Genomic DNA, 22,259 nt, shown 5'->3' on the forward strand with positions numbered 1-22,259 from the left:
GCTAACAGTATGTTAATACTGTTTCCTTCTTGGTGTACAACACAGAGCTCCGGCTCTGCTGGCCACGAGAACTTCCCTACTGTACTACCAGCCCTATGGGTAGTGAGGGCAAGTTCTGGATCTTAAAATAGCAGGTCCCCTACGGCAAGTCAATGAAAATTAGCAACATGATATATCAGCCTTTTTTTTTTTTTTCTTTTCTTCTTTTTTTCATATTCCTGCAAGAAACTACCATGGCAAATATTATTATTACCGTAGAATGCAGAATTTCTTTAACACAACATCCTGCAAGGAAACATCCTACTCCATCCTCTCATTTTCCTTGAAGTAGGTGTAAAATAGATTTAAAAAGCAAAACTACTCAGATCATATCCCCCAAATTTTTTGTACAAAATTTCTGGTTTTGTACAGAAATTCCATCACAGCAAAGCAATCACATGCTGGCTCCATGAGACCTAGGTCCCCTGAGGCATCTTTCCAGACACGAAGAGTCAAAGCCAGGTCAGAAAAATTGTCAGAAAAACAGACGCTGGAGAATTATAATGCTGGCACTAAGAGTTATTCTAAAGATGGAAAATAACAGCATGCCGAAGTCAAGGCCAAGGTATCAGCAACCATTCTCATTGGCAGGCATCTCATTTTACCACTTGACAATTTCCTCTCTTTCCAGTACATCCTCAACTACAGGGTTACTGCAGGGAAAAGACAGGTGGCTGACAAGAGCTGTTCAGGAAGATCAAGTTTTTCAGACATTGCATATACACTGCTCATTAAGTACATGAGGCAAATCTTTGCTACCAAACAGCACGTTGCATTTATATGATTTGCCTTCCTCAAGGCAAAGAGATACCTGAGACATGGGTGAATGAGTAACTCCTGTTGATACAACTTCTGGCTTGAAAGGGTCGAAGTCCAGATCTAGCAAAGATTCCTCTTTCTTAGCTTCAGGAACTTCATTCTGTTAGAAGAAAAACATAACTCTCGAAAAACTCATCTTTCAAAAGCTGCCCTGTGCAGCAAAATATTAAGAGGCCCAAGAAAAAAAACATTACATCACAGACTTTCTAGCTACAGTGCAAGCCAGGAAGGGAGGAAGCTTGAAGACTTTCTTGAGCTTTAGTGTAACTTTTAATTTTATTTTTATGAGCGTCACTCTTACGCCGTCTTTGTTTTCTGCGTAGTGCAGCTTTGCCTTTTCAGGCTAAACAAATCGCAGGCCTTTTGAAAAAGTGCTGAGTGTTCACCGTTTGACTGTGAAGGCCCTTTTAAAGTGCTTTGAGTCAGACACCAAAATTAAAAACTACATAAATGGCACCCAATGTCCATATATTCTAATAGGTGAATCTCTCCCCAAATACAAACGTTAGTGAAAAGCCAATATAGAAGGACATAAATGCATTTGAATTTAATTTCAATTCTCAACATGAATACCAATTAACATTTAATGCTGTCCTTAGCTCTAAACTTTAGGAAACATCTTACATAACACTAACAAAACCTTGCTACACTGATCTGTTCTTACAAAACTGGATTACGTGGTAGAGCCTTTCTTCGTTTGCAATTAATGAATTAGCCAAGGCCTCTGAGGTCACTATAAATATACAGATTGGTTCAATGGGGTACAGGTCTTTCCCTCTGTAAAGCAACAGGAACAAATAATTAGCGTGCCTCAACATTAGTGTGAAATTGTAGCTGAGATTTAATTATCTCTAATGACAAATATTCTAGGCAAGCATCTTGGTTTTGGTAACAAGGCTAGTACTGCCTACTGCTAGTTGTTCAATGTTTATTAAATAGTAAAAGAAGCTTGTCTTCTGATGTACGGAATATATAGATAGTGAAGTATTCATTAGAATGTTATTTTGAAAAGTGTTCAGATTGGAAACGATACCACAGGAAATTACTTGTACATAGACATTCACATATAATCTTATGTAAGAACGGTAACACAGGGTCAGACCCCATAGCCCAATGTCCTCTTCCTGACTGTGACCGAAGTGTATACCAAAGGAAGTCTCCTACAACAGGGCAGTCATAAGAACAGCAAAACTAGGAGATAATAATAATAAAGATGTTGATGATGATAATAATAAAATAAACAAAGCTTTTCTATTATTAAAACATCTAAGAGTGTAAACTTTCCAAATTAGTGTTACTATTGGTAAACAGATGTTCAAACATAGGTAATTAACGGCATCCATGTGCCACAAGACATCTGAGCTCTCTGTGTCATCTTCAGCTCCCATGCTAGGAATGACGGAGTGACCTGGAACTCCTCAGTCTGGAAGAAGAGTGCTAGAGGTGGTGTGAGCGCTTTCTATACCAGCATAAGAGGCACAGGGATTTGGCTGCTCCATGACTCCTCCCAAGCAGGAAGGCAGGTGGCAGTGAAGTTGATGGGGGCAGATGTGGAATAAAGAAAAGGTGGTGGTGCTCCACGTGGCACAGAGTTCAGCTAGGGACTTCCTTGCCATCGGGTAGTGTGAACGTGAAAAATTTACATGTGCTGAAAGACTGAACAAACTTCTGGCAAAGTATTCTGTTCAGGATGACTAAATACGTAGAAATCATGTTGAGGAAGCCCCTGAGCTGCAAATGGCTGGAGGCTGGGAGACTGTAGGAGAAGGGGGTGTGAGGAGTACCAACTTTGCTTGCCTTGTTTTATATTCTTCCCTTGGCCTCTGCTTTTGACCACTGGTGATGACAGATAACTGGATAACTGGTCTGACACACTGAAGCCAGTGTTATGGTCTCACACTTCAAGAAGTCAAAACCAAAATAGCCCTCCCCACCAGTAACCAGCATTACATTCATTCTGTCGTGCCTTTCATCCGATGTATTTAGATTTCATTACATATGCCCTTGAGGCACTAGTACTCATACGGTCATACAGCTTGATGAAACAATACAGCATTAGCTAGCATATAATCAGAAATGGATGGAGATGGAAAAGTTAATTATCTTTCAGTGAGGTTCGAGAATGAAGTTGTTATTTATGAGGGCTGAATCAAATGAATAGGAGTCTCACTTAGGCCATGCGTGATGACAGCTAAGGTATCTGTAGTGACAGGATACTGATCACTGACTGCAAAAATTACCATTACCTGTTACCCTAGACCAAAATGAAGAGAACATTTGATGTAACTTTAGGAACAAAGGCCCAAATAAACATATAGAGCATCTGAGATATCAAGTTAGATGGAGATTTAGGAGAAACAGGAACCTCAGAAAATCCCTTGATAAGGCACAAAGCTGTGACAGGAAGGCCTGTCAATCATCCTGTGTTAATTCCACGACAGCATGACAAAGCATGAATAAATGCCACATTTGAAGGAGGAGGCTGTGGCAGAAGCAAGGCTATACCTCTCAGAGGACATGTGTGCACAAGGGATGGAGAAGGCACAAGAAACCTGCAAGGACCATCAGAACTGCCACCCCTCTCTGCACACAGTCTGTACAAGCCTTAAAATAGCCCTAGCACATATGGGTTGTTCACTTCAGTGCTGTCAGACACACTCAGACATGTTAAGTACCTGGAGGGGGCATATTATAAAGGCCTACAACGTCCAAGCTAGTAACTGGACGCTAGGGAGCAATGTGATGTGAAGAAAACATGAAATAAAGCAAGGAACACTCGTTTCTAAATGATCCCTTCATCTGGTCACCCAGATACCACATCTTCTCACCTCTTCCTTTTACTTAGCAGTAACTAAATCCATTCTTGACAGTGAATAAACTGGAAGTGTGAGCTGCTTTTTTGAATCAGGGCCAAAATTTTCAACAGCATCAAGCAGAACTGTCTTTCAGCATCTTGCACAACACTGAATGCATTAGTACTGCTTGGTAAAGAAAGACGAACAACAATTATAGGCTGTTTGTGTTCCAGGGGAGAAAAGTGTTTGGCCTGTTTGTAATCCGCTCTGAAACATGGGATTAAAGCAGCAAAGCTCTATTCATCAGCCTGTTGGTTTTGTGCCTCTGTGTGAGCATGGTGCCAGGGACACCAGTGGTGGTCCTTTGAGACCATTAGTCCTGCACCATTAGACGGCTCTGCAGGCTCTATAGCTTCCTCTATACTGCCCAACAAGGGCTCTGGGAGTACAGGAGATGCCATAAGCACCAAGAGGAATAAGAAGTCCATGTTTCCTGTGGATTTCATGCAGTATCTTTTCATAATTGGTTCTCTTACAGAAGGATATAAAACCTATACATCACACTATTTGGGTATGCCTGTACATACTCAGAGATCTCACAGTAAGGATGCTTTAGTGTAGGGGATGGCTTTTGTGGAGGGAGAAGTGCAGATGATTCATGAGAAGGTGGCCAGGGAATAGCTTAGGTCATTCCCAGGTCATTGACTGTGGAGAAGGGAGGGACATAAATCACTCACTGAAGGGAGACCAATTTTTCCTTGAGAGACAAGGGAAAGATTTCAGGTCTCAGAAGCATGCCCCACCTTTATTACGCCATTCCATTTTTATACCAATCTCTCGTAGAAAGGATGTAAAGATTCTGGAAATGTGTCTCACACTTATTTAAAGCCCTGTTCCAGTGCCAGCTGTTAATGGAAAAGCAAACCGGTTCCATTTCTGCTTCCCTGGCTGGCCTGACAGGTGAAGGTTAGGTGGATACAACATTTAATGCAGGGGGCCATATCTAGCACAGGGTACATCGACTTTTACCACGGATGTCAAGGCTCACGCTGAGAGAGTGATAACTCCCATGAAGTCAGGGTACAATGATGCAACAGACCTGCAATCTCCCTTCAGCAGACCATAGGGGGACCTGCCGTTAATTCTTTAATTGCATGGGGACTTAACTATAAATAACTATGTTCTCTTCCAAATAGATCCCTATGGATGGCAATGCCTTTTTCTCCCCTCCAGAAGAAAACAAAACATCACATGTTCAAATTCTCTAAAATAATTTTGTTTTTCATTGCTGTGCCTACATTCTCCTGGGTTGTCAAATGAATTAGTACAAAAACAATAATTCACACAAAAACAAAAATTCATAAACATTCTGCATAAGCTTCAGATCTGCATATTTCTCCCCAGTCTATCAGACACAGGCTCAGATTTCAGAGTTGTAATTACCATAATAGAAAGGCTCCATTATTGAACTACCAGCAGTTACCATAACTGCATGAAAGCTGAATAACTGAATACAAATTATACAGACTTATTTTACACAACTCTGGCTTTTCTGTTTGTTATATGCAATTTTAAAAATTTTGTAATTTCATAATAATGAGATAAAAGTAATTTTGATCACTTCTCTGCTGTGTAACTAATGTTTCTGTGAGTCAAAACCAAGTGAATGAATAATCTAGCTCGAGCAACCTTTTATACCTGCAAGAAGTTAATTAAAACAGCCAAGTTCCATTTTCTTTAAATTACTCAAAAGAAAAAAGGAATACTTTCATGATTTTGATGGAAGAAACAGAAATAATGAAGGATCACTGTAAAGTGCCACCTGAGATGCTTAGGATTAGGAAAAAAGTATCTTAGATGAACTCTCAGCTTGCAATGCAACCTGGATGCAGTTAAATTACAAACATGGCTGCTTCACAGTATTTTTGTCAGGCCTCTCAGGAAATCTCTAATTTTTTTCAATATGTTAGCAATGTTAGCCTTTTCAGTGATTATGTGTGGCCTATAAAACACCATATGTGTGACCCTTTCAAGATAACATAAAATGATAATCGTGCCTCTGCCTTCTACCTACATCCTCCCTCCCCATGGAGATCAGCCCCAAGGCCACTATCTTGGAGAACTTAGGGTGATTGCAAGGTTGGACCCATACACCATCCTCTGAAGTTTACCTGTGATGGGGTCGTCACATTGATTTCTGGGACAAAGTTGTCGTCAAAGAAGTTAATGATGTTCTGCTGTTGCAACTCCTTCGTGGGTGTGAGCTTAGGCAGTGGTGGGACTGGTGGACCTTTCCTCAGCTAGACAGACAGCAAAAATGTCACAGACTATGTTCAGGGATAAAAGAAAGAGCTTTAAGCTAGACCTAAACAATTTGTGTTAGGTTTTTGTCTCTGCTGTTTCACCTTAAATGTGGGAATAAGCCATGGGTTGAAAGGAACTGTTTGGTTGTTCACCACCAAATGCCTTGAAACAAACATTGTGGCAAAAGCAAAACAACTCTGTGTTTCAAACTCATTCCAGCTCAGGGTTTAAGATTTCATACAAAGGCATTTCTTAACTGATTTTTTTCTGCTGTGACCGGCATATAGCGCAAGACCCTTCTTCTCCTATGCAGCCCATAGTGGAATGGTGATGCTGCACAAAACGAGGCCTCTGCAGCTTTTTGGCTTCTTAAGTTCATTCCTGTTTAGCTTTGGGATTTTGTCCTTGCCCACCTGTCGCTACCTTTAAAGCCTACTTAATGCTAAGACCATATCATCTCTGGGAACCACAGCACCTCAAAGGCGCTTAGGTTACTAATTGCCCCTGCTCTCCAGAGATTCACATAACTATGACAAACTAATTGCTTGGAATAATACCAAATGCTATTGGCTAATTTTAAAATCTGTCAAAATACCACGAAAAAAAATCCACAAAGAATCCTCAGGTGGTGTAGTGACACAACACCATTGGCACCAGTAAGACTAAACTGAGTCTTACCAGATGAATATTCAGGCAGTGAGGTGTCACATTTTGGGAGACCAGAGAAAACAAGTGTGCTCACATGCGACTAAATGCAAACCTAAATTTCTTCTGATGTTCTCCCACCATAGAAATAACAATCAGCACAGAAGTTATCCCAATTCTGAAAACATCAGTAACATCAACACAAGTCTTTGATATGTTCACGAAGTATCACATACAACTCTTATGCTACAGATGAAACTGATGCATGAAACTGATTCCTGTTTCACCAATACTGGTGAGAACAGAAATTACTCCAGTGACTCCAACAGTGTCAAACTTCTCAATCCAGCGTTAATAACAACCAATAAGCCTTTAATTATCAGTAATTATCACAGCAGTATTTAAGCTAGCTCTATTATTTACTATTTTAGAGGTTGGCCAGACCAGTGATACTCACTGGCTAATTTTTTTCCAGGGTAGGCATAAATTTGAAGATGAATGAAGAGTAGAAATACATAATGTACTGAAATTCACGAGCAGGTTTTAGAAATAGATTTTTCGAACTATCACTGCTGGGATATGAGTCCTTAGAGACTATGCAACTTTTTAAGAAGTGTTTTGCTTTGTTACCACAAGTCCCCCCAGCTGACCAGGCACCTTAAATTTTCTTCATTCTCCCTTACATAAAAACCACTTTCCACCCATGCTCATGACACAGGGATGAACAACCAATGAACAGAACAGAGTGCAACAGAGCCAGTGGCCTCCCTGTCATTTCTCAGTCACAGCCGAGATGAAAAATCCCCCATATACATCATCTCAGCTATCTTTTACTGCACAACAGGCCAGTTTCTCCTGCTAGGTTTCCACTTACCTGTGTGGGTGACTTAGGCCGGGCTGGTGCCGGGGATGCTGGTGCCAGCATATGATTGGGACTAGCAGTAGGGCTAGGCAGGGGAGAGACCTCCTCTGGCGGTGACGGTGTTTTTGCAATGCGGAGTGGACCTGAATCACTAGACAGAAACAAAGCAATGGCGAGGACATACATACCATGCCGACTTATTACCTTGACAGCTTGATGCAATAGTTGAACTGCATCCCTGATGTAATGCCAGTGACCACAAAATGCAGTACACACTGGAGACGAACTGAGCCATTATATAATGACTAAAACTAAAACTGCAATTAAATTCAATGAGAATTCAGTGATCTACAGTGTCAAAGGAAGTTTTAATTTTGAGTGATCTTGATTTTTGAAACATCTGTTTACCTGTTTATTTTAACTTGAGGAAAACAGAGTACCTGCATTTTTTCAGATTCTGTATTTGAAATAATATTTCATTTATAAGTTTGTAACGATCATAAAATGTGAGATGGAATTATTGTCTTCATTTCACACAGTTCTCAGAATAAAAGGCTCTAAAGATAAAAATCCCAGGGGAAGGCATAACAATGAATAATGTAAATAATTTTAAAAGCTCAGCAACTTCAAATAAAATAAAACACAACCAAGATTATTATGAAGATATCACTATTTAGAGGGACGACTCACTACAACTATAAACAAGCAGTAGTCAAGTGACTTCAGCAGAGCTCTGCTGATACTAAGAAAAGATCTGATGAAGTCCTGAGAAAGGATATGCCCTTCCCATGAAAGGACCTGGTACAAACACTGAGACATATTCAGCTACCTAGAAATGCTGAAAGCTTACAACTTGCGGAGGCTATAAACTACGGCACTCAACGACCACAGTACTCGGTAAGAGAAGAGCGACTCCTACACATCTTCAGGGAGAACAGAAGCGCTACCTGATTGAGGAGAACACACCATAAACATGTTCCTAATGCTACCACAAGAAAAATTTGTTGTTTGGAAAGGACAGACTTAGCTCACACTCACCACCTCTTTCTGTGGAAATATTAAAAAAGAAAGAAAAAGCAGTTATTAAGAAATTTCTTTCCCACGTACAATATTTGCCCTTCAGGATAGAGTATTCAGTAGCATTCAAGTTTTTAAGATGTTTCGTTTTATACAGTTCTTTAAAGGAAAGATTAAGTACTGTGCTTGTCTAGTATCTACCTCTCATGTATCTAAAAGACCCACTCCTGAGTAGTCTTTTAGAGCACCATAACTAATAATGGAAGTCAAAATCTATCCAGATTTTCACATAAGGCTCTGTGAACAGTACAGGAAAAGAGAGTAACATGGTAACTAAAAAAAATAACGTATTTTTAAAAAGCATTTTTAAAATTAGTTAAGAAGATCATACCGCATTAACCTATGTGTACTCATTTGCAGCAAGAATTATTTTTTTCTCTCATTGATAGAGTAATTCAGTGGGAACGAGCATGTGCATGCTGGACGTGGTCTAGGGGACACAGGTGGACAAAATACCTGTTTATTACAAAAAATGCTTGAAGTTTTCCAAAACTACATTATTTTTCATCCCATAAAAGTATTTTACAAATGCTTTATGGAAACATAGTCCAGCTCGTGAATCCATCCTAAAGGGGCTGGAAATGATGATGCATGAGCTAACAACTCCTTGGCGGCAGTGTGTAAGTATATACGAGCATGGATTAACACTGAACTAATCCAAAACAAAAAATTTTGACACATTCTTAATAAAGTAGTTCTGAATTTTGCATTAGGTCAGAAGGTTCAATATTTTATTTTTTGTTCTTCCTAAGTGAGACCAAAACAAATGTAGAAATATCAGCCATATATTTGAGGCAGATGTTATGTTGCTTGGTCAGTTTTATTTGTTGCTAATCTGGGTCCAGCTTGAGGGCAAATTAGCAGCAGCTATAACATTGTTCTGATTGCTTCTGATGAGCTGGGATTGGCTGGAAATTCAGGATTTATGTATTCACTCTAAATACCATTGTGTTCTGATAAATCTCACTGTTTTATAATTTCAACCTCTTCTACCTATCACTATTACAGTACCGAGAGATCAAATTATGGCACAAGGCTACATTTGTTGCAAGCAAAAGATCAGAAATACTGCACTGACATCCACTGACCTTAAGAAAGCACCATCTGATTTTAAACTTTTATTGCTTTTGTTTTTATTTTAAGACAAGATTTCTCTTGAAAGTCATTAAAATATGGTATTTTGTGACATTCTTTTTACTTCAGCTTTTCAGCTTTTATGATGCACTCTCAGATCACATTTCTTGACTTTTCCCCAAGAGCAGAAAAGATAAAAGCTGACTTACAAAGGCTGGGATTCTCACCTAATCATATGCCTTTAGGAGCTAAAAACACATCTAAATATTTCAAGGCTTTAAAAAAGTTTATGAGAGGAACATTGCTGTAGACTAAGCATCTAAGAATAAATGAGCTATATACATAGCTGGTGCAAATTGGTATAACAGTCTAAAATGAACCAGGGTAAATTGCAACAGCTGAGAATCTGGCCTTTATTCATTTTTTGAAAGGAAAAATAAGTGGGTGGTGAAGGAAGTTTTGCACCTTTATTCATGTTGAGAACTTCATCCAAGGTACCTTCATCTAGTATTCTGAAGAAAAAAACCCAGTGATCACGGTGTGCAGCAATTGCTACTCATGGTGTAGGTGATTACTACGTATGCTGAAACCCACAAAGCCTACTGCAATGCAATTTATTAAAAAAAGCAATAAATTCACCTTGGTGCCCCTTGAATGGTGAAGGCCTTGTCTGCGTGCTGATCTCCCAGCTTCGTCATCACTTCATATAGTTTGTGACATAGCTGAGAAAACAAAACACTTGCCTGAGTTCATATGAAGCACTATAACCATGATTAAAACACACAGGTGATAAATCTGGTCTGATAACTGATAACCTGATAATATATAATCTGATAACTTTAAAATGGCATATAGATCCCTTCCAAAAATACTCAGTGCCATGTATATCAAAAGCCTAAGGGGAAACCTATCAAAATCCATAGAATCAAATATAACAACAGTTCTTCAAAAATGTAAGCTGGTTTTCAGAGAACAAATTTATAAGTGTAACTGACTGCTACCCGATCTCTGATGAAGGAAGTGGCCTAAAGTTTAAAGCAACATGGGTAGCCAAGAAGATTCATGTTTTTCCCTCAAAAACCTAACCCAAATTTACATGGGACTTCAGTCAAGTGAGTTTTCCATACCATTTTTGTTCCTATTAGTAGGTTATTACTGATAATACACTACCACTTAGCAAGGTACATTCAAAAGATCCTCACTGGAACTGCTCAACTTGCTTAATAGTCCCAGATATAATGTTGCATTGCTGACAATGTATATAGCAGTCTTGAAGGGAATGCTTGACATGTTTTTCTTGTACTGATTAAAGCAATGAGATGCTTAGCAATCGGACACGGAAAAAATACTGAAGGCAACAGTATGCTAAAAAGAAAGGAGAAGTTATCAAAATAGAAAGTGAATTTAGCGCTACAACTGATAATGCACTGTAATCCAAAATTGTACGGGCTGCCCTTTCCTTAAGGAGAGTACAAAAATGGCAAGTAGAAACCAATACAAAGGTTATGCTACAAATCTGTATCTAGGGCAAATTCTCATGTGTGCCTCTGCTAGATTTTTACTGCTGCATTACAAGACATTTGCTTGCTGTTATGCATATCATATAATACATTTTACATGAGATATTCATTTTTACTCACTAAAGCTATTTCCTTGTGAAACTTGGCTTCGAGGCTGGATACATTTTTGAAGGTGTTCACATAGAAGCCAACTCGTCTACCGAGGATGGCACAAAGAAAGGAAAAAGAGAATGAAAGATAGGGGTGGGAGGGCCAGAGAGGAAAATTAATCAATTTTTTTCCAGACTACAAGCAACATTCTTGATTATTCTTAGCAAAGCAAATTGGATCAAATGTCAATATTTCAGACTAGTTCGTTCATGACTACTTCTGTTTGTGTTAAGAACCATCATATTTCACACCACTCAGCATGAACCAACCCTCCACAGCGGGGGGCTTCAGCTTGTTTTAGATAAGGGGAAGATTGGAAAAGGACTGGCACGAGTGTGGCACAAGCACACGGAAGGCAAGGTGCTCTAGGCACCCCGTCTCCCACCGGACAGCAGGCAACCATGACTGAAAAGAGAGAGGCACCACTCCGGCACTGCGAGCGCCTGCGCCCTAGATGCTACCACAGCACCTAGGTGATGCAGGTGTGTCTGGAGGCAGCTTTAAGGTATACAGCTCAGTATGGCCTGGGGGTGGGTGTCCCATGCTCAGCCCTCCTTAAAGAAATCAGCCCTGAAATACACACATATGTTTGTAAGAGAAAATAGTTTCCAATATAGACTAGACATTTTTGCACATGCAGTCAAAAATCTGCTTGCTTGGAGTGAGTGACTACATACCTCTTGTACGCTTCGAAAGTAGAAGGTGTTTTCTTAGGTTTTGAATTATTCTTTTTCCTATTTAAAACTTTCACGTGTAATTTCTCCAAACTTTTATTAACAAAAATCACCTTTGGCATAAGAATAAGCCTGCAAAATGTCAACTCAATGGATCATTTTCTTCCTGAAGAATTGTAATAACTAAAAAAAAGGACTCTGGAAGTAATTGCTTTCTAAATTATGCCTACTGCTCAAATTAAATTCTACCTTTCCCTGAGACTAGTTAGTGGGCAACACACATACTGAAATAAAAGGGTCCTTACTCTAAATCATTCATATGCAGGTTTTACTTTTAGTAAGCCCATAAAATAAGTATCTTGAAGTGCTAAGAAGATTTTCAACTGAAATAGGCAGAAACACAGCAGGAACCCCCTCTATTGATCTGAAATTTAACAGAATTTGATTTAGAAGGCAGAGAAGACAAAGGGTACTTCAGTGACTCACAACACACTTCCACACCAGACAGTCATTTGTTAAAGTATATAGCATATTAATGAGATGCTTATTTTTCTACCGCTTTTGTTCTCCTGTTCATTTGGTCTGGATTTTCTGTATAAACACAGTCTATGATTATACATCCCAAATGAATAATCTATGCCACCAAATGCTTTTACATCGCAGACATGGTCAGCACAAAACTATGAAATGTGTATTCTGAAGTAGTTATAATATTATTTTTCCCTTCTTCTACAGCTTTGGTAGTACTTTATAGGAACTTGAAAATGACAACTACCATGAAATCTTTATACATTGGTAAGGTTCTTCATTTCAATACCTTTTACAGAAAAATGACCTAGAAATAGACCCACTGCAAATCTTGTAGAAAAAGGTGTAGCTGCTCTGTACGGTTACATTTGACAGTGGAAACATTTGATCCTTTTTATTAACAAGTGGCATTTTTTTTTTCCTTGAAAGGATCAGGTATCCATCACCAAGATTTCTGAGAAAGGTGACGGAAGCAGTGGGTCGTGGTCACGATCAGCTGTTCTGTGCTCTGCCACCGTTCTTTATCCATAAAATGGAGACCTTTTTGCACTTCAGAATGAAGATATGATAAAGAATCTTAAGTGCCAAGATACACTGAAAGAAATAAGCATAAATACACTTACAATAAGTATAATTTTGGATCACTTGCAGGTATTTTCCCTGTTATTTCAAAAAGATAATGGATGGGATCTTCAAGAAGCCATCAAAACATTTTCTATCAGCTTGTCAAAATCCCCTGGTTCCCTTCCCTTAGTCCCCCTTTAGGCCTTCCAGACAGTATCTGCCTAGGCTTACCGTGACCACAGAGATGGCAACTCTTCTTGTAAATCAGTGTTAAACTCTTCAAACACTTTCTGTGCTTTTTGAAACTCTTCTTCTGCCTAAAACAAAATGAAACAGGGTGACTTCTGCAACCACTATGATATAGCAAAACCTGCATAGGTTAGTTTTTGCATTTTTTTGTGGGTCTTTTACAATATTTATTAACAAAGGATGTGACTCAGTCCCACGCCATACAGTCCAACACAGGACTTGCTGTCCCCTCAGTCTCATCAAGAGAGAAAGTTAGGGGTCAAACAGGACTCATTCCTGAAAGAGGCTGAGCGCACCCTCCCCACCCACCAAAATACTTAATACACATTTATGCTTAAGGATATTGCTAGTTCCATTTCTGAGAGAGGAAAAAGAAGAGAAACTTTGTACTCAGTCTCTGCACAGAAACAAATGCCACCCAAGCTCCTGATGTCTTCTGCCAGCATCCTTCTTAGTGTGCTACCTTGGTAATTCTGCCTTCGTCTTTTCTTTTTGAGCTCTGCAGGGCTTCTAGATGATGCCTTGCACTGTCGTAGTCCACCAGCTTTCTGCTTCGTTTTGCAATGCGAGTCTGTACAGAGGTAGAAATGAAAGTCAGCACAAATGCTGCTTTTTTAAAAGCTATTTTATTTAAGTTGTCATTTAAGTTTTTGATATATTTTTATTCTCCCCCATCTGCTGTTCATATCTGACTTACTATAATATCATACAGGAACATGGGCATGGTAAAAGAGACAAACTAATCACCCTATTTTAAATAAGGAATCCATTTACAGATGGTTTGAAAGGGTTTTTTGTGGGTGTAGGGCTTACAGGCCTTAGAAGTGAGATATCAATGTTATGCAAGACTTGTCTCATTCTCCAGAATAAGTGGACCTGTTAAACTCATGGTAACACCATCTTTTTCCCTTATATATAGTGTGCAAATTTAAGGAATAATTAACATAATTTTTTCTAGAGTTGGAAAAATGCTTAAAATATACTTCTCAGTATATTTGCTCTGACACATAACTAAGATAACTGGAGTTCAACATACAATAGGAATTCTAATTTACCTGCTGTAATTCTTTTATAACTAAAAAAAAAGTCCTTTGATATATACTGAATTTACAAAGCTGTATATTATATGTAAATTCCACATGCTGAGAGAGCATAAGCACGGTTTGATTCACGATCAAGTTTGAGACTGAGCATCAGTAATGTTGGGATTTTTTATTTTGGTATTAACCCCTGATGTAAATGACAAAGGGGATGACTGTGTGATACCTACTCAATTATAAACCATCACAAAGAATTTCCAGCTATGTTCACAAAATCCCATCCAAATATAAAAGTATCTACCTCTCACCTGTAGTGATTCTTTAAGCCCACACTTTTCATTTAGCAACTATCTCCCTGGACTGTACACTGGACAGGCATCTGGGAGAAGCTAGAACCTGCATAACAGTCCCTCCTGATGTGTATTACAAAATCTTTTTATAACTAATTAAAAGACAGGAACCATGGCTTAGTTAAGAGAAAGATATTTAGATACCCACAGGTGCATCTAGCCAATAATAAAAGGCCTGCTTTTCATCTTGTAATTTGTCTGGCTTTTTAACAGTTGAAGAGCTTGATGTGTCCCTGTTGAAGTCAGTGAGAATTATCTCATACCAAATAAATAGCAGCAGGAAAAAAACATTATAAAAGTTTTGTCTACAAAGGCTAATTTACTTCCAAGTACTATTGCATGAAAAAAATTTTTGTTCACTTGGAAAATTAGTGCAGCCTAATGTCAGGGATTTACTTACAGAACAACATCTTTTACATTGCAGAAGAGAATGACTTCCACCTCCCCCCCTTTTTTTATTTGTCTTTGCTTGTAATTTCATTTTCTATTTATTTTATGACACAACAGTAATTTTACAGATTGTCCTTTATAGGAAATCAACACTGTACTTTGATATCAGGAAATTGTCCTAGATATGTATCCAAGGTCAACAACGACCCATCCACCAGTTTTTGATGGAAGTCTTCCCAAAGTTCATCACATTTCTGTAAAGGTAGAAAAGAGATAAATGCACTTAATAGTTTAATTCCACTCCAAACCTAGGAGAAATAAAAATTTAATTGGTAAAGATCAATCTTTCTGAAGTTTTAAAATGTTCTTTGTGACAATAAATCAGAGTGCACTTATAAGGTACATGAAAAGGAATACCCTGACATTGCAAGTTTTAATTCACAACAAAAGAAGATTTAACTTAACAACTAGTTTGTGTTTTCATTCTTTCAAACAGTAACTGCTATGTGAAAATAAGGGTATCAAGGATTCAAGGTCTTCCTCAGGATTTCAGGTCCCTGAGGGTCAACAACGCAGAATCTGAAGCTGCCCTAGTTCTTACGCCTAAGTATGTTCACTGGTGATGAACCTTCTGTACAGAGAAAAGAAGTACAACTAAAAATAGAAAAGTAAATAAAATAAAGGAAAAGATAAACCAGGTTTCCCATCGATTACAAGGATTTGTAAGCTTAGCTTTGCTTGATGGTTTTTAAAATAAAATCTGTGGAGATCCACTCTAAGAAAGGTCTTTCCATCCCATACTTCTTGTGTCATTAAGGTACATTTGATGAAATGGACGATGCACAGACAAGAACTCTACCTCGCACTGCTAGAGAACTGCAATTCCAGATCTGCAACATGCCAACATCAGCAGCCAAAATAAACAAAATCCCCCCCAGGAGCTACAGTGCTTTTCCCCAATCCCCTTTCAGCTCTGGGGTAGTCACCGGGAGACATGTTTGTTTTCCGGTTTTTAAGAACATGTTAATGCAGCTGATGTGACAAGGACCCCGCAGGGAGCAGGGTGAGATTCCTTGCCAGAAGCAAATCCTGTTACATAGAGATATAGTGCTCGAGGTCCAGGGTTCTCAACTGAACAAGTCATTAACATGTGTTAAACACCCTGATCCCCTTTTTCTTTGCACATTTCAAAAATCACTGAACTCCCCTCTTTGATGGGAGGGAGGCTAAAGGGGCAAACACTGCTTTGCAGGGCTGTTATCCTCACCGGCAAGTCCGGAAAGCTATTCCCTAGTGTTTTTTTTATCATGAGCCACGATAGGGCATATTATAAATGCTGTGTGATGACCGCATTCAGCTCATTCATTTTCTACCCTAACAGAGTCCCTAATGAATTATTACAATCTATTAATCATGCTTAAAAGAAATATTTATTAACACAATATTTAATCAGAGTGGTCTACAGAGCAGCATAACATTAGATCATAGCAAGCAACTGCTAGTCTTGTGCATTTGCCTTTGTATCTTGCTGATACATATTTTGGACAAATTAAAATCAAGGAGGTTTTCTGAAAGCTAATGGGCTCAAAAAACATTGCTGAAGAGTCCTTTAAGCCATCATCTTTCCTACCATACAGAATAAGGTCATTTACATGGATCCCTTTTGGAATGATCATTTATATCGTGGACTGCACAAATGTATCATTCTTTTTTATTGCAGGTTGAGGGATGCATAAATCTACATTTGTGATTGTATAGGGAAAAAATCAGGAGCAGAAACTTTGTAATGTTGTCCACATGAGTCTCTCATTAAGAAGACACATCTAACATTTATCCCTGTATCTAATAGAGATTAAGAGCCAAATGTTGGTCCTTTCATACACAATTACAAATTTCTGAGTCTAAAATCTAATAGTCTACAGATACAAGATGAGGTGCTACAGCAAGATGGAGCAGAAGATCTTCCAGCTGTTTAACCTAAGACAATATAAAAGATATGGTATCTCAACTTATACAGTTTGGAAGTTGAGTGCTTTTAAAATTAAAAACACATCATGCCTTCAGCAGCAGGAAAGGGCAGAGGGAGGCAGCCATAGAGAAGAAAAGCAATCATTACACAGATTCAGGAAGATTGCTCTGCCTTCCAGTTTCTTGTTAATTGTATTATCCAGGAAGCCTTGCAAACTGAATGCCAGGTGGTTAAAAGCTGCATTGATAACAGTTCACACCTTCTTGTCACCACCAGCACATTTGTTGACAGACTTCCCCCAGAATCAAGGCTGTTTACTCTTAAGCAGGCAATTCAGAGCACCTCCAGTAAAGCTCCTGCAATGTCCTCTAGAAAAGCCTATTTTTCTCTAATCACTGAAGGAACCTCAGAAAGGCTAAAATGAATAGTACCCTGCAGTCTAATTTAGCCTTAAGCTCCATATTCTTGTCAGAGAAAGGTCCCATCAGGTATCCTGTTTAGTGCCACTGGCTCAACAGTTGTTACACAGCACGCAAGGATAAGCGGATTTAATAATTTTCAACATTCAGGTGAACTGAGAATCCTGACTGTAAAACCACACGTAAGATACTTTGCACAAACTTGTCAATCAGTTGCTATCAGGACCAATTCTGCTCACACTGATGTTGACCTCAGTGGGATCTTACATCAGCTAGATCATAAAATAGACATTGCAAATGCGGCATCTGGTCAGCAGGAGGTGCATTTCACAAGACCAATAATTTCTATGCTCAAAAAACAGGATTTAACATACGACGAAGAATTAAGGGAAATTTTGGATGTACATTTCTCCTCAACAGCTCAGATTAATCCATTTGCAGCCAAAATACTTTTTTCCTCTTTCCAGACATCTTACCTCTCCAATCATTTTCACATCTTCTCGTCCGTACCAATCTGGCTCATAAACTTCATGAAGAGACTCTGTAAGTTTCTTTGAGGCATCTTGCATCCCTGTAATTAGACAGAAGGAGGAACATATAACTGCAAACTACAAGAAACAGTTGCTAAATATCTTTATTTTGACCCACATGTACCCACTATACTATTCCCTTTAGCATGTTTAGAACATTGTTTTCAAGAGCTGAAACAAAACCTTTGTTTTCACCCAGCTCCCCCAGGTTAACAAGACATGTCCCTCACAGAAGGATTAACCCATATTTATATGCAGGAAAAAAGTTTCTATCAGATTAGGGATTCCATTTTCTATTCTGAACTAAACATGTCTGAACATGAATAACAACTCGGAGGGTAGTCCTGCCCACTAAAGACGTTTAATACCCAACTGAAAGACTGTCACTGAGAAGGCAATCAAATAGAAACGTGCCTTTTGTTATTCTCAGCTCTTCCACCCTACAGAACAGTTTCCTACCTTGTCCGTAATGAGTACCATGCCCACCTGTGTGGAAAAGGAGGCATGTCCAGGGTGGCATGGTTAAAATGGCAGAGATTTATGGGAATTGCTGGCTATAAAAATGGACTTAGGAGAAAAGCTAGAAGGGATTTGTGGTAACCAAAAGTGCTACCCAGAATGGGGGAGGTTGCACACAGGCAGAACATATCTCAGGATTTCTCTGTTTCCTTGTTTTCAAAGATATTTAAGTCTCAGGAGCTTTCACATGTAAAGTGAGTGGTTAAGAAAAAGCAGCTTGTTATTCTTGTGCCTACAATAATGATGGTGACCGAAAGATAAGCAAATAATGAAGCAAAGGAGTGGCAAGAGCTGAGGCAGTGTCCACAAGTCTAGGGAAAAGAGATATCTGAACCTGGGGAGAGTGCCGTAATGGACCTGGTTTTATGAAGAATGATTATCTTGTATGCACACCTGGTAGGTTTAGAATATGTGGAGCCCAGCGCTTATTTACACTTGCAGCAGGGTGGTGTCTACAGAGAAGTGTGCTGAGCCAAACTGCATCAGTCACCTTTGGAGCTCTTGCTACCACAGGTGAAACAAGAACGGGGACTATTGATGGTTATCACTCTATAATACACAGAGGAGCTGGCTTAAATGTCAAGTAGCTTCAATGATATTACAAGAAAGAGCCTAAATTTATCTTCAGTGAGATCAGTTTGACCCCAGTGAATAAATTACTGCCCTCAGTGAAAGCACCAGAGTTTGCCTTTCTGTTTTGATGGAGCACAAATACATTAGATGTTGAACATGGTTCTGAATCCAGTGAAACAAAACTGATCTCACCTAACATGCTAAGAGGCAGTTCAGAAGCAGTAATTTTAAAATGACAACTTTATTTCAACTTCTTTGCAAAATCTGAACAACTCTGTCAATTTTTTTACCTTGCATTAACTTTTTTTTAAAAAACACATTTTTTCTCCAGCCAAAGTCTGTTTGCTGCAGCACATCTGTGCTGTATTGAAAATATCTCTAGCGCGATCTTCAGATTTAACTCCTCACTGGCTGAATTTAGGAATGACATCGATATTTCTGTTTTCTGCACAAAGAAATGTTTAGGAGTGGAAGAGGAGAATTCACTTGAAACTTGACTGTCTAGAAGAGCAGATGACCTAGTCAGTAGCTATTCCACCATGCACTCCAAAACACACACTCAAGATATGACAGGAAAATAAATGCAATAATGCACACTTACTAATATAAAAATGGTGGTCTACGGAATGGGTAGGATAGGAAAAAAGATACTGAAAAAGCTGAAAGTAGATGGCTATTCTCAGACCTTGGGTTCAAGGGAGGGAATGGCATGGGAGAGGGGGAGAACAAGTACAAAGGAAACCCTGGTGTTCAGAGGTTACAAGCTTTCACCCTTAAATCCAAAGGTGCTGTGCCAAAACAGAATAATTGATCTCCTCAGGGATTGTCTTGGGGGTGCCTTTTAAAGACACAGCTCAGCTCAGAGAATTGGTATAGCACAAGAACTTAAGACGCATTTCTTTCTTTTCTCCTTTGTGGTTAATGCTTAGGATAATGTATCAGTAGCTAAGAAAGGGTTCCTGAATGAAGGGGCTTTTTTGCCTAGAATATGTCAGATTACAGTAAAATACAAATGATCTTCACATATTTTTCCAGGCAGGACTCATTTAAAATCTTTAATGCCACTGCAAATTCATCAACTCAGGAAGCAAGGCAAAACCAGCACAGTATCGCCGTGCTTAAAAAGCTGCTTCGATCCACTCAGGGCAAACGCACAGACCAGGAAGGTTTGCACATCCCTGCTCACGCTTGATCCTTTCTGATACCTGAACTTCTGCCCTTAAGCACGCTGCGTACTAAACCTCCCACGTACGTTCCTGTGGTAGGCACGCTAGCACAGCTGCTTGCTAATCCCTCCTGCAGCTTGCATTCAGCTCAGTCACACACCAGGCTTGGGTAGAGCACCTTTTCCCACGCAGAATTTCTTTTTTAAATACTACAGGACTCAGGCATATATCTGCTTAAGAGAACAAGTAACAGACACAATATCCCATGCTTGAGTCATATCAAGGTTGCACCAACTTTTACACTTGTTTCAGTTCTGAGAATCTGGTAATCCTTCGTTCTACCACATTCCTGTAAAAAATATCAATCAAAGCCAGCTGCAGTGTGAGGCAAGTGGGGTATTACAGTATTTGGCTTCCTCCGTCGGGGGTTCAGTCTGAAATTTCACAGACCAAGATCATCCATCCTGCCCCCCTAATACTGCATCTGTACTAGCTTTACTGCAATACCCCAAATGAGCACATAGGTAAATACCAACCTGGTAGCTTCCGATTCTTTTTCATGCCTGTGGGCATAAACTTACAATGTCCAATGATTTTTTATTTGGCTGGTTTTCACATAGAATTGTTTCTTATGCACTGATACCTTTTATGCATTATTCAGCACTAAAGTTAAGAGGATTAGTGACAGCCATAGACTGCAGGCTGTCTGTCTCTGCTGTTTTTAACTGCTATCACGGAGAAAGATGAATTGTTTAAAGCAAGTAATTAAAGTACTATGAAATGTGAAAAGAATTTTTACTGCTGATGAACAGTTAGAAATTTATATTTAATATGAATTGTTTCATTTAGTACCGCTTCTTCTTGGTAATTGGGTCACTTATTTAATAACTACAAATGCCAAAATGATTGAATCGCTTAGGAAAAATGATGCTAAATAATCCAGTTACTGAAGTCTGAGGCTCTTGCATGAAATCATTCCTCTTTCTATGGGAAAGAGCCCCTGTCCCTGGAACACCAAAGGACTCCTAGAGGCCCCCACATGGTAGGGATCCTGGGGGTGGTGCAGAGACATTCCCCTTACAATGCCCTAGAGATGGCAGAGGGTAGGTGACTCTTTGCCATCACAATTCCAATGTACTGAAGCTCCCATGGAGATTTGAGACTGGCCTGGGACTCCATGTTGGCTGTAGGACTCACTCCCCAGCAGGAAAATCTAGACTGAATCATGGGGAAAATTCCATTTTCCTGATGGAGCGAGGCACCTTGGTCTGGCTTTTGATATTTAATTATTTGAGTGGGGAAGAGAGCTTCATGTGAGGCTCTCCAGGGAAATGACTTATCCTGCCATAAGAGTTGTATCTGATATTGCTAGTTATCCATTAGGGTTTCCACTGGAACAATTCAATCATTTCATAATTCATTACTAAATCTTACAGAAAGACGATGAATAGTTTCATTGCTTCTAAGAAATTACATGATTGATTTTAAGATTTGTGTGTCTGGAGGATATGTGCAGTTCTGTCAGTCACAGACTGACAACCAGGCAGCAAAACTGCTTACAGACCTCCAAAACCTCCCCTTCCCTTCCTGTAGACCGGTTACTATTTCTCACTGCCTTAAGTCACCTGAAAAGTATGGTGCTTCTTTTTCATGATGCAGGATTCCTTTTCACCTCTGCCACCTTGCCACCTGCGTGCAGATCCAGGTCTGTATCTCCCTATCTGCACTGGTACTTGCAAAGAGCTCAGGGTAAAGAATGGGAGGCTGATTTAGGGTTGCTTTAAAAATTGGCCCATAAAACCATTCAAGTCACCTACAGCTCTCAAAAGCTTAAAAAAAAAAATCATGAAGTAGAGAACCCAGACAGACGTTGCCAAGGAGACTGGAAGAGACAGAATACCGAGGCATGAGATGATTATAGCTATGGGGAAGAGTACACAGTCTCGTCAGTACAAACACCACTGATACATAGCAGACGTTAAACTATCAGGCAGGTGAAATAA

At 39.3% G+C, this 22,259-nt stretch overlaps 1 protein-coding gene across 1 annotated transcript in view; it reads right to left on the reverse strand.

The window, feature by feature from the left end:
* Positions 1-850: 850 nt before the first annotated feature.
* AMPH (amphiphysin) overlaps positions 851-22,259 on the reverse strand; it is a gene marked incomplete at both ends in the record, with an annotated part of 34,139 nt that continues 12,730 nt past the window's right edge. The window contains 9 exons of the mRNA XM_009584579.1: positions 851-958; positions 5,825-5,953; positions 7,477-7,615; positions 10,255-10,337; positions 11,256-11,331; positions 13,283-13,368; positions 13,764-13,871; positions 15,239-15,334; positions 17,945-18,039. Of these exons, the coding sequence (XP_009582874.1) occupies positions 851-958; positions 5,825-5,953; positions 7,477-7,615; positions 10,255-10,337; positions 11,256-11,331; positions 13,283-13,368; positions 13,764-13,871; positions 15,239-15,334; positions 17,945-18,039 (920 nt within the window). The remainder of the gene's footprint in view (positions 959-5,824; positions 5,954-7,476; positions 7,616-10,254; positions 10,338-11,255; positions 11,332-13,282; positions 13,369-13,763; positions 13,872-15,238; positions 15,335-17,944; positions 18,040-22,259) is intronic.

This window comes from Fulmarus glacialis, unplaced genomic scaffold, assembly GCF_000690835.1.
Source record: "Fulmarus glacialis isolate BGI_N327 unplaced genomic scaffold, ASM69083v1 scaffold11419, whole genome shotgun sequence".
In the NCBI taxonomy this organism is placed as follows: Eukaryota; Metazoa; Chordata; class Aves; order Procellariiformes; family Procellariidae; genus Fulmarus; species Fulmarus glacialis.